General features: G+C 47.8%; 8 protein-coding genes across 8 annotated transcripts; 4 read left to right on the top strand and 4 right to left on the bottom strand.

The window, feature by feature from the left end:
• Window positions 1-1,925: 1,925 nt before the first annotated feature.
• On the top strand, window positions 1,926-3,749 carry Pdw03_7799 (Aromatic amino acid aminotransferase, putative; the record flags this gene model as incomplete). The annotated part of the gene is made up of 3 exons (XM_014677459.1): window positions 1,926-2,046; window positions 2,098-2,662; window positions 2,723-3,749. 3 exons carry the CDS (start codon window positions 1,926-1,928, stop codon window positions 3,747-3,749), a joined length of 1,713 nt encoding a protein of 570 aa, XP_014532945.1.
• Window positions 3,750-5,418: 1,669 nt separating this feature from the next.
• Pdw03_7798 (Glucose-methanol-choline oxidoreductase, C-terminal) lies at window positions 5,419-7,332 on the top strand (the record flags this gene model as incomplete). The annotated part of the gene is made up of 3 exons (XM_014677458.1): window positions 5,419-6,371; window positions 6,431-7,053; window positions 7,124-7,332. The coding sequence occupies 3 exons, from the start codon at window positions 5,419-5,421 to the stop codon at window positions 7,330-7,332; spliced, it is 1,785 nt and encodes a 594-aa protein (XP_014532944.1).
• Window positions 7,333-8,833: 1,501 nt separating this feature from the next.
• On the bottom strand, window positions 8,834-9,576 carry Pdw03_7797 (uncharacterized protein; the record flags this gene model as incomplete). Its single annotated transcript, XM_014677457.1, has 2 exons — window positions 8,834-9,496; window positions 9,568-9,576. 2 exons carry the CDS (start codon window positions 9,574-9,576, stop codon window positions 8,834-8,836), a joined length of 672 nt encoding a protein of 223 aa, XP_014532943.1.
• Window positions 9,577-10,587: 1,011 nt separating this feature from the next.
• On the bottom strand, window positions 10,588-12,967 carry Pdw03_7796 (Heterokaryon incompatibility; the record flags this gene model as incomplete). Its single annotated transcript, XM_014677456.1, has 2 exons — window positions 10,588-11,687; window positions 11,749-12,967. The coding sequence occupies 2 exons, from the start codon at window positions 12,965-12,967 to the stop codon at window positions 10,588-10,590; spliced, it is 2,319 nt and encodes a 772-aa protein (XP_014532942.1).
• A 603-nt stretch (window positions 12,968-13,570) lies between these two features.
• Window positions 13,571-14,905, bottom strand: Pdw03_7795 (uncharacterized protein; the record flags this gene model as incomplete). The annotated part of the gene is made up of 1 exon (XM_014677455.1): window positions 13,571-14,905. One exon carries the CDS (start codon window positions 14,903-14,905, stop codon window positions 13,571-13,573), a length of 1,335 nt encoding a protein of 444 aa, XP_014532941.1.
• A 492-nt stretch (window positions 14,906-15,397) lies between these two features.
• Window positions 15,398-15,860, top strand: Pdw03_7794 (Thioredoxin-like fold; the record flags this gene model as incomplete). The annotated part of the gene is made up of 2 exons (XM_014677454.1): window positions 15,398-15,615; window positions 15,701-15,860. 2 exons carry the CDS (start codon window positions 15,398-15,400, stop codon window positions 15,858-15,860), a joined length of 378 nt encoding a protein of 125 aa, XP_014532940.1.
• A 1,369-nt stretch (window positions 15,861-17,229) lies between these two features.
• Window positions 17,230-18,293, bottom strand: Pdw03_7793 (U2 small nuclear ribonucleoprotein A'; the record flags this gene model as incomplete). Its single annotated transcript, XM_066101769.1, has 4 exons — window positions 17,230-17,592; window positions 17,685-17,945; window positions 18,079-18,119; window positions 18,215-18,293. 4 exons carry the CDS (start codon window positions 18,291-18,293, stop codon window positions 17,230-17,232), a joined length of 744 nt encoding a protein of 247 aa, XP_065956852.1.
• Window positions 18,294-19,056: 763 nt separating this feature from the next.
• Pdw03_7792 (Allantoate permease) lies at window positions 19,057-19,764 on the top strand (the record flags this gene model as incomplete). Its single annotated transcript, XM_066101768.1, has 2 exons — window positions 19,057-19,063; window positions 19,325-19,764. 2 exons carry the CDS (start codon window positions 19,057-19,059, stop codon window positions 19,762-19,764), a joined length of 447 nt encoding a protein of 148 aa, XP_065956851.1.
• Window positions 19,765-26,086: the final 6,322 nt, after the last annotated feature.

The raw sequence follows: 26,086 nt of genomic DNA, 5'->3' as shown, positions 1-26,086 counted from the left end.
CAATGGTCCCCAAATCTTCAGACAAACCAACGGTTTGCACCAATTGCCACTTCGGCGTACAGGATACACATTGTAATTTAGACGAGCTTCAGCAACAAGCCAAAGATCGGCGCGGACGAGGAAGACCCCAGAAAGCCCAGCACACCTAATGAGCCGAACTGTTATAAGACCATCAAAGTATCAAAGGAACTACTAAAAACACAACTCCCACGGGTAGCAGCAAAATCTTCTGTCCAGACTGCAAAAGAGCTGAAAATGCTCACGATCACTCTCATCTTGAACGTCAGCCTAGAGATTTTGATGCCAAGATCATCTCTCTCACTTCATTGCTTAATGACATGCAGACACAGCGGGAGATAATTATGAGCATTCTCAAGAACCTAAAGGGACTGGGAAGAAGGACTGAGCTGGGTGATAAATGATAGTGGGGAGGTAGATGGGGGAGAAGACTATCATGCTAGCTGGACACGGTGATCTTGACAAAAGAACTTTCACCTCAATTCATTCCATGCAAGCTCTTCTGGTATTCCTCTATACAACGCTGAAGGGTTTCTTGGGATGTGGCGTGTTGATGGAGTATTTGCGTTTTACTAGTTGGAATCACAAAAATCAGAGGTAGGAGGTGTCTCTTTTTTTTAGGTTAAGATTCTCATTGGAGGGATCGAATTGCTAGATATTTAACCATTTCAAAGATCTACCAGGTGATAACTCCTATCTGATGACCCGGTCAATAATTTGCAGGTTGTCACCAGCATATTATTGAGCTGTCCTCAAATCCCGCCGACATCGCTTGAAAAAATCTTTGCGGCGAATAGCATATGTTTTATCAAGTTCATAGCGACGGGGTGTTTGAATTAGTTTTTAGGCTTTGCTTTAAAATTGTTCAGGATATTGTTTTGCACCTTGTGGTGTTTTTTCCCTGCGGACCTAGGGAACCGTCTGAGGCTGGACCATTGATCCTGGCCCTGTCCGTGGAATAATCACGGATTTCTTTACCGTGACGATTGACAGGTTTCTGAATATAGCGTGTACTTGCTACGATATCCTTTTTATTCCTTGTTCCTGGCTACTAAACTAAGTATCGTTCTTTCCTTTCTATACGCAGTCTATGAGAATGAAACAGTTTCAGTCATCAATACTAACTACTGAAGATATACATGAAAAGATCTGTTTGTTCGGAGATAGAGCGTTGGTCTAAAATGTCCCGAGAGGAATGAGATAATGATGTAGAAGAAGAGAAGAAGACTGATGATCTGGTTTCCAAATACTATTCAATTTTTTATACCCCATTCAGATCATAACTGATTCAAACGGTTCCTCATTCTTGGCTTTCTCTCTTCATGGTTAGTACAAAGCATACTTTTATGCCTCCGACGTTTCGACCAAGGCCTTTGATTCTGTGGCTAGTTACTACCGTCTAGCTATAATACCAACAAGTGGTGAAGATCTAAAAAGAGATTTGCTCAGAAACATTTCCCATGGCCGGAGTCAGGTGCCATCGAATGCCGTTAAAACAAAGCCATGAAGTAAATAAGCGCTAAAAAAAAATTTGCGATGAACCCCTGTCAACTGCTAAAAGGTGTTGTTTGATGACATATTCTGCTACGATAAGCTCGTTCTATTAGAACGCATTCACTTGAGAGTCAATCGGTACTCTATATTCTATTCAATAAGAGGATCTACTTCTGGTGATCTCCTTTCCTAATTTTTAAGCCAACTTATAGCCAAACCCGGTCAAGTCAAAATGCAGTTAGATCCGGTGGAGACTGGAGTCCACTGATTATCAAGCAATGCGGGGGTCAACCGAGAGCTTCCGATTGAAAAAAAACGTCTTTTTCCAAATGATTTCCAGAGACTGGGAGTCCATTCAATAAGGGAATCCTCATATACAATCCCCCTCCTGTAAGACTGTTGGATCGGCAATCATGACAGCTCCATTGGACCTGTCGCATCACTTGTCCTACGCGACAAAAAACAAGAAACCCAGCAGTGTCAAGGGTTTCTATAAGTACTTCCAGATCCCCGGAATTGCTAATTTCGCTGGAGGTACGGAGTAAACAATTCAGTTGATTTTCTGCATAGAACTAATTCGACTAGGTTTGCCCCATGCATCCTATTTTCCCTATGATACACTCGAAGCAAAAGTCGCTCTACCCCAGCGCTTCGAATCCGGCGCCAAAGATACCACAGATTCACACTCCGTCCGAGTGACAGTCCCAAAGGAAAGCCCTACGTCAGATGTCACTCGCAAAATCGATTTAACAACCGCCCTCCAATATGGCACCGCCGATGGATTACCCCCTTTAAATCTCTTTCTGCGCTCCTTCGCCAGAGACCATCTTCATCCAAACGTGCCCTATGCGGGTGGTCCCGAGGTGTTGTTGACCTGTGGATCGACCGATGGTTTTGCGAAGGCTATTGAAGCATTCACGAATACATGGAATCCCGACCGGGATTGGATCCAGCAGCGGGAGGGTGTCTTGTGTGAGGAGTTTGCTTATATGAATGCTATTCAAACGGTATTGCCTCGTGGCTTGAATGTCGCCGGTATCGTGATGGATGCTCAGGGTATGCTTGCCAGTGGCAAAGGCGGGTTACAGGATGTGTTGGAGAATTGGGATTTCCGGCGTGGTAGACGGCCTCATTTGATGTATACTGTATCGTGAGTATCTTTCGACCAAAAAAATAACAGTAATCGGAATAGGTGCTGACAGAATGACAGAACTGGTCAAAATCCCACTGGTGGAACACTCTCTCTCGAACGCCGAATGGAGATCTACGCCCTCTGCCAGAAATACGATGTCATCATTATAGAGGACGAGCCATACTGGAACTTGCAGTTCCCATCCGCTTATGAAAAGACGGTTCATTACCGTGGCTCATCTTTGGAGCCAAATCTATACACCAAGAACTACAACGCAGAGGGCAAATCCTCGGGCTATCCTTTCCTGGACTCACTTGTCCCCTCATATCTATCCATCGACACCGAGGGTCGAGTAGTGCGACTTGACACATTCTCCAAGACCGTTGCACCGGGCAGCCGTCTCGGCTGGATCACAGCACAGCCGGCTATCATCGAACGTCTCACTCGCATCACAGAAGTGTCCACTCAACAACCATCCGGATTTGTTCAATCACTAATAGCGGAGATGATCGTTGGTCAACAGAATGACACATCTGGAACATCGTCCAAACCGATCGCTTCGGGCTGGCACATGGATGGTTGGGTACGATGGCTGGAAGGGTTACGCGCCGGGTATGAAGCGCGCATGCTGGCTATGTGCACGGTTCTAGAAGAGAACAAGTATCTCTTCCATGGATCGAGTGATGACCACGTCGATGGTTGGGAAGTCGTTGATCGAGTGCAGATGTATGATTTTGTCTGGCCGGTCGGGGGCATGTTCGTGTGGGTTGAGACTCGGGTTGAGACTCATCCTTTGCGCTCTCAATATTCTCCCGAGCGACTCGCACAGGCCCTTTGGATTCATTTGACCCAGAAGCCTCATCTTTGTCTTGTCGGTCCTGGATCGATGTTCGCTGCGACACCTATGTCTGCCCAGAAAGCTTATCGGTATATTCGTCTTGCTTTTGCCCCGATGGAGGTTGACAAGGTGGCACCTTTTACCCAGAGATTGGTGGAGGGGTTCCGGTCATTTTGGCTGCGGAAGGATCTTGATGGGTTGGGTGACGAGGAGACAATAGATGCTTTGAATCTGTCGGGGGTGAACTTTTTAGGGAACGGATGCTGATCGACTAGATCTGTTTTGAATACATGCATTGTCGCGCAGTGTAGGACAATTAATGAGTGAGATTTTGAAATCCATGAACAAGTAAAACCCACGAGCATGTTCAAATCGAAGGTGAAGATGTGGAGAGACAGTGCCTGACCTGTTTCCCACCTTTTTTTTTTTTTAATATCTGAATTACCTGTTTTCTTACTGCTATTTCACTATTGAAGGTCTCTTTGATTGAGACCGCGTTCCTGCTACTACGTATACTCTCTTTCTATCCGCAACAACCCTCATGCTTGTGGCCGAGAGGAGGCCACCAGGCTAGATGTACCTCCACCACCCCGTGCTCGACTGCGGAATCATTCCTTCTCATCTGCGCCCGTCTACTGCAGATCCTCGATACTACTGGATTAACAAATTGCTAAGAATAATCTTTTCGTGCCCAGTCTTCTAGAAGGTTCGAACTCCGCTACGATAAGCACAACCTTTCTCAGTGGGCAGGTTTAATTCGTGAAGAGCTTCCTTAAATTTAGGGGTTGGGCTGTGCTAGTCTAGATGTTTCATACCCTAGCCTGAGGGATTGGTCCGTCACTGCTAACAGGTTGGTATTGATAGATTGCGAGTGTGCCAACATAGGCAACTATGGATTTTGTATACGCTGGAGTTTACTCCATAGTTGATTCCAAGTCCCAAAATCTGACAAAAAACTGTTGTACGGAGCTCTCCGTAGACTACTTGCCAATCACGATATAGTACGGAGTACTTTGACTCAACAGGGTCACAAATCTCCGCACTGTATCCACAAATGGTGCCATTTGCTCTCTAACATTTGAAGGGGAGAAACCTAATTCACCAGTTTTTTTTTTTTATCAGATCAAAAAGTGAATTTAAAGTTCACCCAAAAAAAGAAATAACAGGAAAAGAAAAGAAAAAAAAAAAACCAGTAAAACCAGAAATAGTTACAGTACAACATAGAGGATGTATAAGCGTAGAAACATAGAACAGCTCAGAACCACCGAGTCGGGATCTATCTTTGTGTCTTAGGCATGCCGAGAGTGCAGGATGTGGAGATTCGGCACCGCCCCATTCCGAATAAGATCGGCATGCCATGATTATTAATCTATCGAGCCTTTCTGACTAAAAATGAGTAAGACTTCCAAGGTTGCTGCGGCCACCTTTCGCCGAGTGGATCTATGTCAAGGATCATAGCATCAGCAAATAGGGACTATCGAGTAGAGACATGGAGACGCTTTCAGAAGTTTAACTTCCTTACCGGCGCTATAACGGGAAAACAACGGAGATTTGAGGTGTCAGCATTGCCCGTTAGATCCACAATTACAACCTGAGGAGGATCTACTTCTAGTTTCGCCTGTTGAGCTTACGCTTGGCTTACACTTGGCTATGTATCCGATTTCGGGATGAATGGAACACTTGGTAGATAGTGTTAGATAGTGGATTCTTCTGCTCGTCCTTTTTCCACGGAGTCCGGAGTAACGGGGTACGTAGGTCGCGTGTTGAGGGATTACTCTGATGGGAGTGTTCCATGCTTGTAAATCTTGTTGGGATAAGTATAAATCATCCCTGTAGCCTCGACGAAAACCGTTAGGAAAAATCACTAAGTTCTGTTATACATCCCGTGGACTACTTTCCTTGAACTATCTCTCTCAGCGCCATAGTCATATCCATCATGCGCAGCCTTATCGGCCTTGCCCTGCTTCCACTAGCAGTTGCAGTCCCCCATGCTTCACACAAGTCAGAGTCAGACTCGACTTACGACTACATCATCGTTGGAGGTGGCACCAGTGGCCTCGTTGTTGCCAACCGACTGTCCGAGCAAAAGGACACCACCGTCCTCGTGATCGAAGCTGGCGGCTCTGTCTATAACAACCCAAATGTCACCGACACTCTGGGATACGGCAAAGCCTTCGGGACCGACATTGACTGGGCCTACGGGACGACAGCCCAAGAATATGCCGGTGGATTCTCACAAATCGTGCGTGCCGGAAAGGCACTCGGAGGAACATCGACCATCAACGGCATGGCCTACCTCCGTGCCCAGGCAGCCCAGATTGATGCCTGGGAGACCATCGGCAACAAGGGCTGGAACTGGAAGACTCTTCTCCCTTACTTCAAAAAGAGTGAGCAGTTGCAAGATCCGACAAAGTACCCATTCTTGGATGGATCAGGTGTTGCCTTTGATCCTGCCTACCACGGCTTCACTGGGCCCCTGAAGGTTGGCTGGTCTTCAGTCCAGTTGAACGATGGTCTCGCTCAGACGTTGAACGCCACCTACCAGAACCTCGACGTCCCTGTTCCCTACAACCGGGACGCCAATACCGGTGACATGGTTGGATACAGTCTGTATCCCAAGACAGTCAACTCCGATCTCAACATCCGTGAAGATGCTGCTCGTGCCTACTATTACCCTTACCAGAACAGAACCAACCTCCATGTCTGGCTCAACACACACGCCAACAAGCTTACCTGGAAGGAGGGTCACGAGGCCACCGCAGATGGTGTCGAGGTCACTCTTTCCAGCGGCAAGAAAACCGTGGTGAAGGCTACCCGCGAAGTGATTCTCGCTGCTGGTGCATTGAGATCTCCCGTCCTGCTCGAGCTCTCTGGTGTCGGAAACCCAGAGTAAGCATGACCCCGCCTCGATTGAATATTTGACGATTGCTAACCAAAAACCTCTCCAGCATTCTTTCCAAGCACGGAATCGAAACCAAGATTAACCTGCCAACTGTCGGTGAAAACTTGCAGGATCAAATGAACAACGGTCTCAAGTTCGAGTCAAAGAAGACCTACGGCACCAACAAGAGTGCTAGCTACGTCGCCTACCCCTCAGCTAACCAGCTCTTCCCCAACTCCACTGCACTGGGAGCCGAGCTTCTTCGCAAGCTTCCCGCTTATGCAGCTCAGGTTGCATCCGCCAACGGCAACAACACCAATGCCCGCGACATCTACCGCTTTTTCAAGATCCAGTGGGATCTGATCTTCAAGGATGAAATCCCTGTCGCAGAGATCCTGCTCTCGGCCTCTGGAGCCTCATACAGCAGTGAATACTGGGGTTCTGTTCCGTTCTCTCGCGGTAGCATTCACATTTCTTCCGCAGACCCCACGGCGCCGGCTATCATTGACCCCAAGTACTTCATGCTGGACTTTGATCTCCACGCTCAGGCGCAGGCGGCTCGGTTCATTCGTGAGATCTTCCAGACTAAGCCGTTTGCTGATATGACTGGCGCTGAAACCACCCCCGGTCTTTCGACTATTGCTGCTGGTGCTGATGACGAGGCCTGGTCTAAGTTCATTTACAGCAAGTGTACGTGCATTCCTCAATTTACTGATCGATTTGTGGAGGGGCTTCCATTGCTAACGTTTCGTTTCGCTAGACCGATCAAACTACCACCCGATTACTACAGCTGGCATGCTGCCTAAGGAGCTTGGTGGTGTTGTCGATACATCGCTGAAGGTTTATGGAACCTCGAACGTTCGTGTTGTGGACGCTTCGGTTATGCCGTTCCAGGTCTGCGGTCACCTTCAGAGCACTGTGTATGCGGTTGCTGAGCGTGCGGCCGATATTATCAAGGGACAGTTGTAATGTGGCATCGTGGCCTTTATCGGAATTAAGGGATGCATAGTAAATAGTGTTAGAACAAGTGTTGTTTATTTCGAACAAAAATCATCGTCCTTTTCTGTAACCTTTGTCCTTGAACACGAGGGCCTTCAACACTCGGATCTACTTGGTATAGGATCACGGTGTCAAGGTGATACTTAATTTAGCACTATTTTCCTTTGGAATCTCATTTAAGTTACTTGAGAGATGTCCTATTAACGTCCAAGTCCACCTCGGATAGCTCAGTGAATGTAGAGTCTGAACTCTTAACATGAGACACTAAGTGTGCATACCGTCAATTGGCTCTGGGCCTCATGACCCCGGGGTACAGTCATGGCGAATGCAACCCGAGGTTGATCAAGAGTAGATGGATGGTGTCTCCACACCCATAGGCTAGCTATGACCGGGTCCAAGTTTGAAGCGGGTGATGTCCCAACGAATGAGGGGAAACTTGACTCTTCCCTTTTACATCCTTGACATGTAAAAGTAATGGAGTCACTGAAGTGGCGATGCATGAAGAATTTAAGAAAAAACGGGGTGCCATCTAGGATGGGCAAAGTGATTTTGGTAGCTTCGCATGCTTAGATCTGTTGGTTGGTATCAACTGAGAATCAAAAGATCGACACCCATACCCTGTATGGCGATCGTGTCTCTTACTTCAGAAGCAGTATCTGGATCTAGCGACAAAGCTCCAGACGGGAGAGAATGTTTGACCAGAGGACCCCTTTGGATAGACCTTCAAGATGTTCAGCCAGTACTTGGAAGAAAGATGATGCCGGAGACAGTAGATGTTCTGACTGGAATCATCTCCCAATATCTGGGATTGACCGTTGCTTGATGCACCGGCTACGCCAGGCCCAAAGAGGTCACTAGACGTATCTTGAACAGAAGCCGATTTTCACCTGTCCTATGTTAGATGGATGTTTTCTCAAAGCTGATAGAATCAGCACGTTTTAGATGTGCAGGCCAACTTACTCGTGAAGCACCGCTGACGAGGTCGCCTCGACACGCATTCTTTTCCTCACCTTGCAGTGATCGAATCTAGAGCCCAGTCAGTAAATGCGCGTCATCTCAGATAAATCATGCATGCTCTCGGTGTGCCATGCTATTGTTCTCGTCGTTGACCCGTCTTCTACGTCGTCAATTTGAGACAGAGTCCTTTATTATCAATTTTGAAAGTCACACGGAGCTCCATGGAGGGGTGGACCTTCGAAGGACAAGGAAGGAACAATTCCCCGAAAATCACCAATTTGGCCCGTTATCCGAAGGAATTAAGAATTCAAGATGAGCCAAGAAAAGATGATTGATGTTACAGGGCTTAGGTGCAAAACTGATATCTGGCTAGTGGGTGGACTATGTTTCAGTGACCCGATGATGATATTCCTCTTCCCTACTTGGTCCTCCCCTTCATTTTCGCGCGTCAATGATTGCACGTTGTAACGGTGTTCGAATTGGCAATCCTTTCATCTCCATGGTCATCTCCGTCTCAGTTCCTAGCTGAGTAAGGGTGTTGCGCATTGCCATCCCTCTGGATCCCACTGATCCCCATAGAATCGTGATACCATAACCAGAGGACATCCTGTTGTTTCCGATCCAAGGCAAAGAATTGCCTACGGAGTTGAGTCTCGGCCAAGCTGCGTAGTTCTAACAACCGCAATTCCTCGTCCCGATTTTCCCGCATCAGTCGTTGGATGGACGGTAGCCAAAAAAAGACGTTGGTGATGCTCGCCTCTACTCCACGTACCCGGGCGAGTGCACGGTGGAGATTTTCTATATCAAATAGCAAGACCTGGAATTCCTTGACTGAGGTGGGAGTATGCGACAGGTCCGGGGGAGTGGGGATTTCGAGGTAAAATCCGAGATCTTCCCCATAGTACTGCATCAAGCAGTGCTGATGTTCAGGAGACAGAGCTTCGAATGCTGATCGGGCTTTTTGCACGGCCTGAGCAGCGCTATTGTCCTGGTCCCGCGAAAACCGAGCCACCTTTTCGACAGCTCTCTGGATCTCCGAGTGCTGGGTACTGAGGTTCGGGAACGAGTCCAGAAAGCGGGAGGTAGTCATACAGCAATTCGCCGAATGGACAGCTGTTCTCAGGTCATCAAGAGCATGGCGAAGCTCTGGAGCTAGACACTGCTCATCGGTTGTAGACTAAGTGGCAGAGAAGCCATGTTAGCGTAATCATCTCAAGGTTATCTAGATAGTCAGGCTCATATACTCACTTCAGCCATCTCTGTGAAAGACTGAAGGATGGATTGAGCTAGACAGAGAATTAAGATAGAAGATGAAGTGCTAAGAGACTTGGAGGCTTTGAGACACCTTTTTGCTCAGGCCAAAGATTAAGATGCCGTAAAACAAAAAAGCTCATCCCAAAGGACCTCTTCGCTCTCTCTTCTTGAAAGAGCATCTTTTCCGGAAGGTTGTGAAATTATGTAGTTTGCCTTGGCAGGTGACTTCTTAAAGTGGCTGCCCAAAGTTCACCTCTTCCCCTACTCTCCTCTCACATTACATCCATCCTTCTCAGAATTTGGATACTGGCACCGAAGAACCTTGATCTTGGGTATGCTGAGTCGTACATACATTTAAAGAATCCAATCTAATGATGTATAGCTCTGATGGTGGCTATGAAGACGGGGCTGATGCTCGTGACCTCTGTAGCACCTTGTGGCCTGGGGAGTCTACCGATCGCATGTGGGCACAGGGCAATGAGGAGAATGGCGCTGAGACTGAAGATCAAAGCGAACAGGTCTGTTAAATAAACAAATTCTGGACCATCGAGCTCATTGATGTTGTACTCAGTGGCCTATGTGGCTCATGTTAAGGACCTTGACTTGTGCACGCAAGAGGTGATGGACTGACTCTTTGTTTTTTTTTTTTTTCAACACATCTCATATGTAGCAAAGTCATCATAAATCCTTGACTACCTGGAATTGAGCATGTTTCTGGCTTTAATGTTGCTTAGGATGCAACATAGAGCCTATCGGGCCAGTCTTCGCATGACCGATGTTTAGAAATAGCATCGTGCCTCATTTTTTGCGAACGCCATTAAATACTGAGAGGGACTTACCTATAGGTATACAGGGGGGTAACTGAAGTCGTTGAGGTTGTTTGATTCGTATTTTCAAGCACGCTGCAAGATTACGACAAGAGTTTCAACGCTTTGAAAACGTTGTTATGCGTGGCTCAATCCCAGGTTGGATTTCAGATAGCCAACTGTTCAATCAAACCAAAAATCCATCCAGTTAACCAACAATCCATTCACGATCTTGCCGGTCATCCCAGGCGACTGGTATAAAGTAACCCCTGTCCGGCCATTCTAGAAGGCTGGCAATAGACTTGATGTCCCCCAGCGTTTCATATTGTGCATAGTAGACTGAATCCTCTGTCGTGCGCAGTGACACCACTGCGCAAGTTCTCAATGCTCCAGGCTGAGAGCCTTCTGACCCGAGCACAATAACCCCGTAAGTTCCATTTGGTTCGAAAACAACGGGGGTTTTAGTCTTCAGCAGACAGACACTAGAGATGTTGTCGGCATCTTCAAGATTGTGCTCTTTGATCCATCGCTCCCAAGCCTGTTGCCCGCAGTTCAAGTCAATATCGAAGAGGCCGATGTCGAACACTATGCGGGAGGAGAATAACCATGACGAATATAATGTGATCTGAAGTCCTCGAGGTGTAATCTTTCCGGGACCCCCCGAGAGGTATTGGATTTCTTCCGTATATTGACACACCTTCATCGCCCAGCGCATTCCCTCTTCTTCAAACCGTGGTCCGGGCTGGAACAGTACGCCTTGTGGAAAATTGTCAACTAGGCTGTAGAACTTCCGCATCCGTGCATCAGAGCCCTTGACGTCGAGAATTTCCTTCACGTCGAGATTCAGGATACCGGCTAAAATGATTGGGCGATCGGCTGCCTTGCTGGTGGCTCGTGTGGCCACATTAAACCAATTCCATCTAATTAATTGATCGTTGGTGATATCGTTTTTCTCAAAAGGACTAGCAACCATGCTGACGAAACGTTCGAATTTGGATGTTGAGTCAATGGTATGTTTGAAGAAGGTGAACCAAACACCTATGGCAAAGTTGGCAATCCTCTCCTGCATGATGGGCAGTTTTCCTCGGCCAAGCTTAGTTAGGAGCTCGTCAGCAATGGTGGCAATATTGACTACCTTGTCAGAGAACAACACGTACAGCCGGCTCTTAGCGGCCAGCCCTTCTTGAAGCGTCCATAACCGGCGCATCCAGCCCGAACAGTGCAACACCCTAAGCAGAAGCTCTAGGTGACTTGTAGAGCTGGCACTCACATGCCTCATTTCTGAATCAAGGATAATCGTCCGGTACGCTGTAGTCGATTAGGCTACCATCTAAGAACGTCCAGTAATTTATAGATAGTTTGCACTGACCATCCACGTACACTTCACGAATGCGCTGAATCGCTAGACTCCGAACGTCGGGCTGGTGTGGTATGCACAAGGTATCAATCCACAACAGTACCGAATCATCTCTACGCAGAGTTTGGCTGCCCGCGAAATGGGCAAATCGAGCCGCGCCAGTGTGTAGTGGCCCAAATGGGCCGCCCTCATAGCGAGGGACATATTCACCGCTAGTGAGGACACGCCTTGCCTCCTCATAGAGTAGTTTTAATTGGCAGTACGGGAGACTGTTGCCCTCCGTGTTGCCCAACCCATCGGACCACACATGCGAGATAGCCAAGTATAGCTTACCAACTCGCTTTCTCACGATCTCAATCTTGAAAGTGTGGTCGCCCAGCTTGTCCTCGCCATTAGGCATGATCATCAACAGGGGAACCCCTCCATCCAGGAGAATTTCATGCAGCTGCTCGATATTTGACTGGAGGTGCGAACAGGTGCACTCTTCTTGTACGTGTCGAGTAACATAATCGCTCTCATCGATGTTGTTCGCCACACATTCTGTATTCGTGCAGGAACCATGCGTTATCGTGTTCCACCCAGCCTTGACACGCATTAACTGAAGCAGAAAAGCCGGGGTGTCCACTCCACCACCAGCCACGCGACACTTCGCTGCCTCCAAGGGACACCATCCCTCTGTGACCATTCGTTTGATCTCGGTTTCTCCGGTGAGCATCCATAGCTCAACATGATGGGTCTGGGTTTGAGGGCCGTCTCGCTTGACAGCAATGTTCCAGAGCACATTGCAAATCAGCCGAATGGCCAATGACATGTCATCCCGCACATATTGATTGCCGTATATCGAAAGTTGCTCACAGACTTTCTTGACAATTTCAACGGCTCGCTCGCCCAGTTTGTTCGTCTTCCATTTCTTGGCGTCGTCGATGTATTTATGAAGATGCTTTGTTGTTATATACTGCTGGGGGTCGTCTTCTCTGTGCAGGAGAAAATCGGACTGATTTAGCTGGTCCCCGAAAACACAGTGAAGCATGCCGAAGTAGAGCCAACACTCTATACCAGAGTGGAACTTTTTCGGGATCGCACGTGGAGGGAACCTTTCAGCTCCTGTGTCCAATTTCCAGCCATGGCGAATCGGGAACTGTTCCCAGTTACCTCCATCATATAGTAAACCGTTGTAATTGATCCGAAGAGGCCTTGGGGGTTCATCAGGGAAGAACACATGCTCTGCCATTGTGATTGTCTTCCTAAGGGACTTTGAGAGTTGCACTTTTTTCAGTCAAATGAAGCCCCGCGGCAACATAGCCCTAAAACGCTAGTCTCGTACCGGTTGGTTGGTTTCCGTGCCAAGAAATTCTCGTATTTGCTCTTCACGTCGTCTCGCTTGCTGTTCTAATGCTCCTTTTCACTGCTTCTCATCTGCTTAATCTACCTTCTAGGCTTCATGCTTCCTCATAGTCGTATTCGGCCTCTGTTGTTCGAGGGTTTTATCTTCCATGATTAATTTCAGGCCAAGGACGATCAGTGATTTTTGTGGGTTGATATGTTGTGCTTCCTACGTCGTATTTGAAGACCCGAACCCAACAAGATCCTGGCCCCGATTAAAGCTTGAAGGCAGATGTGTATAGTCGGGTGTAGTTATTCGAAGAAAAACACGGCAGCCGTTTGGATTTGGAAAGCAAAGCTTTGGGGCACAATGCATGCAACAATGGTTCTTTGACCTGTACTTCGATCACAGTAGAGAAGTACCAACCTGTCATCCCACAAGAGACACCACCGCGCGCCGGATAGAAAATTGCCAAAAAAAAGGCATTTTCTGGGGTATCGTAGGCCCTTTTCACTCAGCCTGCGTCCTGCACATTTGTTTATGAAATTCCTTTTCTTTCGCCGCCCGTAGTAGCTGGCGTCGTACGTCCGGTTCATTGCTAGACCACCATTTTTCTTCCCACGATTGTAGACTGCCTCCAGGGAAGAACTCTGGAAGCAGAGCTCGGCCAGCCCCCTTGAAGTCCAACTCGAGCTCCATCAGCGTATGCATGACTTTGAATTCGGCGAAAACCATTGGTATCGGACTTGCTTCGTTTCCTGACTTCAAACGCATGGCTAGCCGAATCGGTATTCCCAACATCTCCGGCTGACGCGGAGCCCCAGCCGTGATGAGATTCTGCATCATGCCAATACCACCCACCGCAAGTAGATACCACGCATGATCTTTGATTCCTGTGCTGCTAAGAAGAAGCATGAGCCACAGTACCGTTAACAGGAATGCCATCATGCGCGTAGTATTGCTAGGGGTCATCAGTCGCATCAACGGACCCCGACGTGCCCGCCCCTCCTCGTCGCGCGGTAACTGTCCCCCCGCCATGTCTTCCAAATCCAACCCGCCCTTCGCCCCCTGCACCACGATCACATGCTGCGTGCCATTACCAAGCGTCAACGCGATGTCTTTGCGCTTGTCCAACGTTCGACACGCCCATTTCTCCTTCCGCCACTGCGGCAGCGCGCCAGACGCATAGGCCAGAATTGTCCCGGCCGCCGTCACCAGAAAGATACTCCAGTCTCCGTGGAGAGCGAACGGGATCGCACTGATGCCTAGTTGAAGCACTGTCACGATGATTCCTAGCCAATGCACCCAGTCATAACCAGGTTTGGCCACAGGATAACGTCCATCCAGCGCCCACTCGTAAACAGCGACGCAAAGGCGTGCCTGGTGAGGGCTCACAAATCTGCGAGAATCGGAAGATGTTTCTGTCGGTACCGTGAGCTTCCCCGAGGTGTCTTTGTCTACGACCCCGGACTCCTCATCTTGGTACAAAACCGGGTGGTTCTGTAGATGGTTTTCCACTTCTGCCGGCATCCAGTATTCATAATTCTGAAACACCCGCCCTAAAGTCCAGGATCGGTTGAACCGCGTATACCCCGTGCTTATGTTGATCAGTCGGAGCGAAGAGTCAGGACTCGGAGGCATCAGGCGGTCCTCGCTCTGAGCAGTGAGTAACGCTGAGATAGCGTACGACACCCATCCAAAAGAGAAGGTGACGGGGGTGATAGGGCCACCGGAGAGGGCTGCCAGAGCGAGGCCAATCACATCTCCGCCAATAATTAAGAGGATTGAGAATAAGTCTGATGGATTGACCCACTGTGCGCGGAAGCTGGCTGCTGCTTTATCCATACTCGTGAAAACGTTGGATTCTACGGCGGTCAGTATTAAACGAGGGGAGGAACTGTAGTCTGCGGCTGAACTTCGCTTACATTGCGTCAACGTGCAGAATACGAGCACATCCACAATTTAACACTGACCACATGTACCAAGTCCAATTTAATCAGCAATACAAGTCCCCAGGACACGACAATAAGTACGAAGTACGACAAACACATCGTTTTACGCATCGAGACATCTAGGTGGAGAGGGTAAGGAACCCTGAGGCTACGGGAATAGGTAAAATTGAAACCTGTAGCTGTGGTTGATGGAGGTGTAAGATTGTTATACATCTCTCGACAGATAAGAGCGCTTCTATGAGAAAAAGGGAGATGGTGATCCTGATGTTGAAGAATTTGATGATAACCAACGAAGGCTGCTTAGTCATGCGATCAACTAGGGGGCCCCTTGCGGAGAATTACTGTCCACGTTTTGCAAGCTCGAACTATATCCAAAGCCACAAGAATGCCAATCACCAAAACTTTCACACTGCCCAGTTCGGCGAAAGAGCTGGCACTGAGCCCAGGCTCGAAGTTATTCATTGCCTTCATCTCTTCATCAGATCCAACTACCAAGCAACCTTGGTGCCCAGATGTACGGGATGCCTTGCCGCATATCAACAAAGCATTTACCGGAGATGATGCGCCGGAATTAGCTATCATCGAGGTTGGACAAAAGCCCGAGTAAGTTCTACCATGGGGCCGGAAATGATTGATTTTCCCAATTCCATTCAAAACGTGTTCGATGCACTAAGCTGATATCTATCAGATGGAGCAACCCTCGGAATGTTTACCGAACAACCTGGGCTACAAAAAACATTCCCGCACTGGTACGCTATGAGCAAGTCAATGGGAAAGTCACCGAGACGGGGAGATTGGTGGAAGGAGAAATTCTCAACAAGAAACAACTCCAGAACTTCATCGTCTAAGTGTGTCAGAATCTTGTCATCGTGTACCTACTTGTGGCTTGGCCCATGCCAAATTGAACTCGATTGCTGTAATTTATCTATTAGCTATGAAACCCAGATACTTGGCACCATCACGCGAATATGGATTTCATCACTTGCTGGAAACCCTCGGAAAGTTGTGAAACAGGTATAAATCCTATCGATAGATGCTCTCTTTGAACATGTTGATGTCCATCCGAGTCAGACACATCCCGAGGATTTCCTAAACCTTTGAATCCACCAGGCACAAGAGTCTGGAAAACACCCCGGGGATCGCACTTCTTTGCAATGTCACGGAGCCTACTAGTGTATTCACACACTGCAATTCGAGCTTTGCAAAGCAAGTCTACTTTCGTCACATCTTATCTGTCGTTTCTTATCTCGGTTGCAGCCATCCCGGAATTTGTTGTGAGGGCGTCTCTGAGGCAGATCTTGGCGAACTTTTGGAAAATTTGCGCAGACATGAGACTGAACATGAAGCCAATCAGCACTTCAAGTCTGTCCAATCTTCCCACGAGATGCTTCCAAATGGAGCAAAGACGCCAGCTATTGGTTTTTTACTGCCGACCTGAGCCAATGACCCTGGCAAAAGAGCGTTTGGATCGATCTTTCTGAGAACAAAATCCGCAAGAAAGCAAAGCAGAGCCTGGTTGACTTAGTCGCCGCGTCAGGGAGCAAAGTTGACGTGATCAATATCGAATCAGGGCAAAAGTACACGACCATAGACGACGTCGTCTGGTCAGGAACAACTGATGGCAGCCCACATGCCCTTGAACGAATCCTTTGTGTGGGAGCATTTGTCGTCGCAAGCGCAGTGTTCCATAAGAGTTGAGACTGTATGTTCCCATATGTTTCAATTAATGTGTCAGATGTTGAGAATCCGAAAAAAAAACATCAACAAAGGCCCGGGGCATACGGTAAAAAAAAAGGCTCATGGGGTGCTCTGGCATGGTGCCAAGTCGTGGGCCAGGGGAGATGATCACGTTCACAAATAAGTGCATAGAGCTGAAGAGGAATGGGGAATCAACCTTTTAGCGTAAGGTGAGAGGCAAGGCGAGCAATGGTCGTAGTCTTTCTGCTAGTTTCAATGGAAATATCTGGCACAATTATTTTTGTTGGAGCACCAAACGATCTTTTAGATTTGATAAGCTCACAATTCATAGTCGGGATCTTTTTCCAATCCCATACTAGGGGCACAGGAATTACCCAGATACGATACACACCAAACCCCACACGATCAGAACAGAACCCCAGAAAGCTAGGCTCCAGAGAAGAAATTGAATACAACAAAGCGTGATTGCATGTTCATGATCCGCGGCACAACCCAGGACAGAGATCCAAATCTCATCTCTCACATCTGCATGGCCTCATCACCTTCGGCATCCGCTCCGCCGGGTATCCGTCCCTCGTTAAGCTCTTTCTCCAACTTAGTGATCTCCTGCAGACTTTTCGCGCCGCGAATCATTTGTTCAACCCGTTTGCGCTCCTTGTCGGTGAGTTGTACTCGGACACCCTTTTCGGCGGGGGTGCGTTCAGCCGGGGCGGAGACGTCGAAAGTGCGGGACTTGACACCCATAATCTTGGAGGCGAGGGACGAGGGTTCCTCGCAGGTGCCAAAAAGCTCTTTCGCAGTGGCGCGCTCGGCGTCAATTACTTTCTGGAAGTCAAGGAAGCGGACGGAGGGAATGCGCCAGATAGTCCAGTAACGGTAGTTCTGTAGGAACCGGTTAGCTTAGCTCCCGACGTAGTCCAGACCATACCATATAGCCAAATTTGACTAGTATATGGATGGAAGGCTAGACAAACCTCTTTACGTGTCACCGGGTTTTGGAGGAGGGACAAGTGTGTCAGCCGTCCTAAGGTGCGCAGCGGATCTAGGTCGGCAAGTTCAGACACATTGTTGTCAGTCAAGACCAGAGTCGTCAGGTTAGGCACTGAAGTTGCGAGTGCCGGTTGGATGTGATTGATACGGTTGCGGGCGAGGAGGAGGGTGCGGAGGCGAGGGAAGTGGGGGAGGTTTCCAAGGGAAGAGATGTCATTATCGGTGAAGTCGATCGCATCTTGATCCTAGGAGCTGTCAACATCGGGTTCGCAAGTGCATTACTGAGTTGAGTGCGGACTCAGAAATTGGCCTAATAGCAAATTGAAGAGACATCAGAGACAAATATGCCTCAAGGATTTAAAGAACCATAGCACTTACTTTGGCGATACCCAAGTTCTCAATTGCGGGGATCTTGTGACCTACACGACCACACAAAAAGACGATATCAATCCAGCTCTTAATCATAAGTGTAGCACCTGTTCTTTTCAGGCAGGTGTGTAGTGGGTGAACGCACCTCGGAGATCAAGCTCACGATCTGTGAGCGGATTGATGTATGTTAGGGAACTTTGAATGAGCTCAGCGGTCAAGCGCATGGTGGCGGTGGTGGCGTTTACCGAGAGTAAGGGGTGTGTGGGATAGTAAGTTTTATGGCGACGGCATAGATAGAGTGCTGTGGAAGAATATTAAACAAGCTTGGTGAATCAATGCAACGAGGGAATCGGAAGCTACTTGTGCCAGTTTCTCTCCACATCATTTTTGCCAGGCGGTGACAAAATCATCACATGATATTTGCTTGCCTGAAAATATTGGCATCAAATTAGCTAACGTAATTCCCAAGCGAGCTGGCCACCCCAACCAAAACGCGTCCATGAATTAGATCTTATTTAGTTCAACCACCCACCATGCCACCAATTCGTACTCAATCCTCTCAAAATTCAATAGAGCACGAGGGTAGGATCTTACTAGCTATCTAGGCTTTTAAGAATTAATAAATCTCTTCAATTCGTGAGCTGGCGCGTATTTTTAGCGTACCACATTCGACTCTCTAAGAGAGGACGATCTGGGAGGACGATCTGGGAGGATTTCTGCCGGAAGTTTCCGTCTTGACGAGGTTTGTATTGTTTGATTGTTGGATCGTGACAGGACCCCATAAAGGTTCCTGTCTCGCAGATTTCTTTCTTTCTTTCTTCTTCTTTCTCTGTACTTAGTATTCTCGTTGAAATGCACTCTTTTGTTTAAAGAACTGGCTGGTAACATAAGACCGCCTCCGTGGCCACCAACATCGCGCGAATTCTCGCGCTAACACCTATAAATTAACCCAGTTTAAAGAGGAAAGCTGTCACGGTGCGAACCGTGATGCTTAGTTAGAGGAAGATCACGGCACGTGATCTCCGACCTGTTTATCTTGAACTTCAGTTCTAGATCCTGTTGTAGCTCTTCGAGCTACGTCTTGTATATTAGCCTGCCCCTGCCTGTACCTGCCTGTCAATGTGAATCTGATCTGTTACGACCTGTCCCTGCCAGTCATCTCCTATCATACCGTCCTGCCAGCCCGCACCCTGACACTACGTAGCTCCTACCCCTAGGAGTTGACTGTCTGAAAATGTCTGAACCGCCCCGAAAGCCCCCGAACTGAACTCTGGTAGACCCGGTCCTGAGCAGACCGCTACCACTGAAGAACCGCCTGCTACCACTGAAGAACCGCCTGCTACCGCTGAAGAACCGCCTGCTACCACCGAAGATCCGCCTGCTACCACTGAAGAACCGCCTGCTACCGCTGAAGAACCGCCTGCTACCACCGAAGATCCGCCTGCTACCACTGAAGATCCGCCTGCTACCACTGAAGAACTGCCTGTTACACTGAACCAAAGAGAAGAAGAGTTCCCGAGCTATGCTATGCTAGATTCCGGAGCTGAGGGGAAGAGATTCGTCGACCAAGAATGGGCTCGAGAGAATGGTCTTACCCTCATACCTAGTCTTCCGCACGACCCAGTAAAACCCAGACCCAACCCAGACCCAACCCAGTCTGGGTTGGGTTTTGGGTCGAACCCTTCGACCCAGTAATGGGTCTGGGTCGGAGGGTTCGACCCAGTACTGGGTCTGGGGCCCCAAACTGGGTTACAAACTAAACAAACATGCTAAGGATTCTAAATGTATAACTTATGCATTTATTCGCGGTAATTTTGAGTATTTGCTTTACTTGATTATATCTAATTTTATTTGTAAAAAGGGTAAAAGAGATGCGTATAATTGAGGATTCTTTGTCAAGCAAGCTAATGGTATTCAAATAAATCATCTTCCCTGCTTTTACGTTTTCTCCCTAATGCTCGTGTCTGTGTACAGGTTGGTGGTAATGATGGCGAGCAAGGACGACCATATTCACTTGTAGGTAAGGGCCTCTCCTCCGGTATATCCTCTGGTCTATCCTCAATTACAACCTCAATTGCATCCCCTGGTTTATCTTCCAGTTCATCCTCCTGCTCCTCTGTATCACTAATTGGATCAACCTCAATCTCACTGAGCTTCTCTTCCCTCTCCTCTTTTGCCGCCTCAAGCTCATCCTGGGAGAAAAATTTCTCAAGAAGTGTTGCTTCCTGCTCCTCCATATCAAATTTCGTTGTACAAAGAAACATCATTAATGCCTCGACAGTCTCACTCTTCATTCTACCACGACGATAGTGACAAATATCTCGAGCGGTATTAAAGAGGCGTTCAACTCCTGCGCCAGTTGCTGGAAATGAGAGTGTATCTCGCGCAAGGGCAGCAATGGCCGGAAAGCGAGCCTGGTGCTCTTTCCAGAAAGTAAGCGGCCTAACAGAAACAGTATCTATATATATATTAGTATTATTATCACACATACTCTTTGTATTTACTTACCGCTGTCAAGATATTGACTGATTTCATCAGTAATGGCTCGTGGTTGTATATCCCTTCCATCAAGCATCTCCTCTAGCCTTGAGCTTGGATGGGCTATCGTTAGAGAGCTTTGTAGATCACGACTGCTTATTCTAACTTGTGCTTGATATGGAACAAGGGCTTGTTCAAAAGCAAGTCGATAGGTATCTCGCCATTTCTGATCCCAATCACTGGAGAGGAAGAATTTGAATTTGTTCACCGGTGCAAGCATTGTACTGATTGCATAGATATTCCCTCGAAGATCATCAGCTTGGGAGTAATACTCATCAAGCTTAGACCGACCAGCTTCAAGGGCCTCTAGCATCTGTTTTTTCCATGGGACACGCTTTCGGCGTAGCTGTGCCTGTGATCGCTCAAGATGATCAAACAGTTTGTTGTAGATCTTAAACACATAGTGGGCAGTGACATCTCGAGTCTTTGATAGCTGTGTTGTATAATCAAAGAAGGGCTCGGTGATACAAAGAAGATAGTCGATCTGACGCCACTCTTGCTCGCTGAGTAGCATCTCCTCACAATCATACTCTGTACAGAATAAAGAGAAGATAGCACGTAGCCTCTTTGCCCGGCGAAGCATGAGGAACGTAGAATTCCATCGTGTCTTTACATCTTGGATTGGAACGATCTTGATATTAGTTGTCTGAAGATTGTAAAAGGTCTCTCTGCGCTGGGGACTTGCATTGACGTAAATCGCAAGATAACGGACTTTGTTCAGTGTGGAGGAGATCTGACTTTGCTTCGCATTTTCTTGGGCTAGCCTTGACTGCTTCTCTGTCCACCTTGTCTCGGCTGATTCATTTAATGGAACTGCCTTGATCCGAGCAAGAAGCTGATTGAGGCTGAGCTGGATAACGTGGGCAAGACATGGTATTCGGGTGATAATAGTATCATCTGACAAAGCCTGTTGGAGAGCAGTAGCTAATGTCTTGTTGTTTGATGCATTATCTGTTGTCAACCCGAATACTTTATCTTCAATGTTGTGCTCCACTAGGGTTTCTATAAGAACACTACTCAGGTAAGAGCCGGTATGTGTACCATGAAGCGGCTTAAACCCAAGTAGTACCTCACGATATACCCAATCACTGTCAATGAAATAGCCAGTAATAGCCATAAATGCCTGCGAGAATGGAGATGTCCAGCAGTCAAGCGCAATGGATATCTTTGAGCCAGAAGGCAGCGTACGAAGGATACGCTGCTGCCGGTCTTTGACTAGACTGCCCAATCGGCGACGGATGGTATCGGCAGATGGGATCACTGGAGGGGATGGGGCGGAACGAGCTTTATTGATGATGCGTTTGAATGATGGATGCTCGATCAGATGGAATGGGAGCCGGTTGAGAGTAAGAAATTGGAGGAGATCCTCCTCCCAATCTTCTTGTAAGAAGGGTATGCTTGCTGAAACTTCTCCCTAGAATAATAATAAATTAGTATAGTTACTTGATTTTATGATAGAAAATATACCTCTCGTTGTAGGAAGTTTGTAATCTCCGCTTTCTTCCCCTTTTCCGACCGTAAACAACCAGCCGTTTTCCGATGTTTCTGGATGGTTGATGTGCCATGATACTGCGCTTTGCCTGTGCTGTTCGGGCTTAGTGTATAAGGATGCTCTAGGATCTTCCCACAGCGCTTGCACATAACCTTTGGTGCGCCATCAATACCCTGAGCTACCTGATGGTAGCTATTCCAGATCTCTGTATGGCGGTTCGAATCCCATTTAAGCTTGCTTTTCCTCCCGTAGTCAGTCTCTAACCACCAGTCCACAAAATCGTTATGTGACATTGTATCGTATAGAATAAACCCTTTCCTACGGTCGGGTCCAACGCGTTTCAATAAAGGGGGGATTGGGAGGGGATCATCTGGTCTTCGGAAGTTTGAGTCGATTGTGTGTTGACTTGCGGATGGTGTGACTTGTCCAGTTGAAATATATGAGAGATCGTCAAGATCACCACCATAGAGCGACGATGCAAAGTCGGAAAGTTGGCTTTGAGACATAACATGAGAATGACATATAATATATACAAATGGATGTAAGGGGAGAAATTCTTTAACGTACAAAGGTAGAAATGCACTAAAGTTGTAGAAGTGTCTAGGAATATTGATATATCAAATATAGTAAATCATCCTACTCTTGTTGATTGGTCTATTATACTAAAATTATATGGGTCTAAAGAAATACCCCTGAGATAACCCAGTCAAGACCCAGTCAAGACCCAGTCATAACCCATTTAACCCAGTAAGAACCCAGTAAGAACCCATTTAACCCAGTAAGAACCCAGTAAACCCAGTAAAACCCCAGTCAAACCCCAATTCCCACCCCAGTTCCATTAATCCTTCTCAAAATATTTCTTCCTACCCTCCCTTCAAGTCGCATATACCAAGTAGATTAAGGGGTAGTAAGTAGTTTTGAATATAAAAGTTTACTAGATATCTATCCATAGTTATATAAGCTCTAGAATTAAACAGAAGAAGAGAAATAAATGAATTCAAAAATTATTTTACTCTGTAGATGAAAATATATATTATGTTGATGTGTGTTGAATATATATATCTGCAACTTGGGGTATACTTTGTATTTTAAATGGAATGCAATCCTACGCCTGAGAAAACCAGCAGCCAACACATACCACCTTTCCATATGAAATAAAGCATTTGAAGAAGTAATTAATCTTGAACCAGATATATTACTTTGGAGAACGAGGTTATTTCTTAAAATTTCCTTTGCCTTGTTGGTAGAGAGTGTAGCATTTCGATGTAGAAACCATAACAGGGGAAAATGACAGTATGTTATTTAAATATTTATGCCATAATTTATGCAGAAACTGGGTCGAACTGGGGCTATACTGGGTTTTCTGGGGCCCCAGTCACTGGGTCTGGGTTGGGTCTGGGTTATGAGGTTTCGACCCAGACCCAGACTGGGTTGGGTTCTGGGTCGAGACCTTCGACCCAAACTGGGTCGTGCGGAAGTCTACTCATACCACTGACGAAACCTATCCAACTGGAAGGATTCGATGGACAAGAAGCTGAGTGTGGGCCGATCACCCACTATGTCCAAATGCACATCCGCATCAGCGATCACCGAGAGAAGAAAGCCTGTTTCCTGGCCACCCAGTTGGCACACTACCCGATCGTGTTAGGCCTTCCGTGGCTGAAAGTACACGGCCCCTATGTCCGTTTCGCTGAACACAGCATTGAATTTAACAGCGACTACTGCCGAAGGAACTGCAACATACCCTTGCGGAGCGCGAAGATCCAGGCGCTCCACGAGATACCTGTAAAGTCCCGTCCGAGGAACCTGCCTGCACGACCAACTGGTCTCGAGAAACGAGACATTGCAGCCGTATCGCTAGCTGCGTGTGCTGCGTATGCAAGAAAGAAATACAGCATGTTCGCAATTACAACCGCGGACATCGAGACTGCACTGAACCCCAAGACCGACACTGAACCTGACCCCGTGTCTGCACTGCCTGAAGAGTTTAGAGACTTCGCCGAAGTGTTCTCACCCAAGGAAGCCGAGCGCTTGCCACCCCACCGATCATACGACCACAAGATGGTCTTACAAGAGGACAAACCCTTACCTTTTGGGCCCCTCTATCCCATGTCCCGAAATGAGCTCGAGGTCCTGAAAGACTGGATCGAAGATAACCTGAGGAAAGGGTTCATTCGGCCCAGCTCCTCGCCCGCTGCCTCGCCTGTTCTGTTCGTGAAGAAACCCGGCGGAGGTCTCCGCTTCTGCGTGGATTACCGTGCACTGAACGCAATCACTGTTAAGGACCGTTACCCGTTGCCGCTGACCAAGGAAACCCTGAATAACCTGAAAGGGATGAAGTTCTTTACGAAGATTGATATCATCTCCGCCTTCAACAATCTGCGAATTGCGAAGGGACAAGAATACCTGACTGCCTTCCGTACGAGATTAGGACTGTTCGAATCATTGGTGATGCCATTTGGTTTAACTGGAGCCCCCGCATCCTTCCAACGATTTATCAACGACACGTTACGAGAGTACCTGGACTGTTTCTGTACTGCTTACCTGGACGATATCCTGATTTACAGCCGCACGCGTGCGGAACACATAGAACATGTACGAAAAGTCCTCCAGCGCCTCCGAGAGGCAGGCCTGTTCGCAAAACTATCGAAATGCGAATTCTGTGTGTCCGAGACGAAGTTCCTTGGTATTATCATCGGTGAAGATGGTATCCGTATGGACCCCGACAAGATCGAAACGATCGTGAACTGGAAAACACCGACCTGTCTGACTGATGTGCAAGCCTTTATTGGTTTCGGCAACTTCTACCGCCGCTTTATCAGAGACTTCTCGAAAGTCATCGCCCCGCTCGTGAGACTCACGAAGAAAGACGTCCGTTTCGAATGGACACCTGTCTGCCAGCTGAGCTTCGAAGCCTTGAAGAAGGCGTTTACATCTGCCCCGGTTCTGAAAGCGTTTGACTGGTCCAAGGAGATAGTCCTGGAAACAGACGCGTCTGATTTTGTCTCTGCCGGTGTACTGTCTCAGTACGATGACGCTGGAATACTGCACCCTATCGCATTTTTCTCGAAAAAACACTCCGCCGCCGAGTGTAACTATGAGATATACGATAAAGAACTGCTAGCCATAATCCGCTGCTTCGAAGAGTGGCGTCCCGAACTGGAGGGCACACCCTCGCCCGTGAAGGTCATAACTGACCACCGCAATCTGGAATATTTCACGACAACGAAACTCCTGAACCGCCGCCAAGCCCGATGGTCTGAATTCCTGTCCCGGTTTAACTTCAAGATCACGTACCGTCCCGGAAAACAAGGTGCAAAGCCCGACGCCCTGACCAGGAGGTCAGAGGATATCCCTAAAGAGGGGGATGAGCGCTTAGCGCATCAGAGCCAGACTGTTCTGAAGAAAGAAAACCTACAGATAAACGTCACAACACGACAGAGAAACGGAGTCACTACAACCACTCCACCTGAACTGCCAGACCTGCCAGAAGAACCGCCTGCTACCGCTGAAGTCCCGCCTATTATCACCGATCCGCCCATCACCGCTGCTCCTGAAACAAGAGTCCGATTCATCGAGAACAACCTGCCCGAACCACCATCTACGATCAAGGATTTACTGCTGGAAGCCTACAACCAAGATAAAGTAGTACAATCTATCCTGGAAGCGTTAGACAAGAACGCTAGCCGTCACCCTGAGATTACACTTGCCGACTGCGAACGAAGAGGCAACTACCTCTACTACCGGAACCGCTTGTACGTCCCTGACAACGATGAACTGAAAGCTGAAATACTGCGCCTGTGTCATGACAAGCCCACCGTGGGACACCCTGGCCGGTCGAAGACCTATGAACTGCTGTCCCGAGAATACTACTGGCCTAGAGTATACCAGTACGTGAGCGACTGGACTAAGAACTGCCATACCTGCCGCCGTATCACCCCCGCCCGAGAAGTCCGTCAAGGGATCCTGAGACAACTGCCCGTACCT

This window comes from Penicillium digitatum, chromosome 3, assembly GCF_016767815.1.
Source record: "Penicillium digitatum chromosome 3, complete sequence".
In the NCBI taxonomy this organism is placed as follows: Eukaryota; Fungi; Ascomycota; class Eurotiomycetes; order Eurotiales; family Aspergillaceae; genus Penicillium; species Penicillium digitatum.
This window is presented reverse-complemented; position numbering and strand designations above follow the sequence as displayed.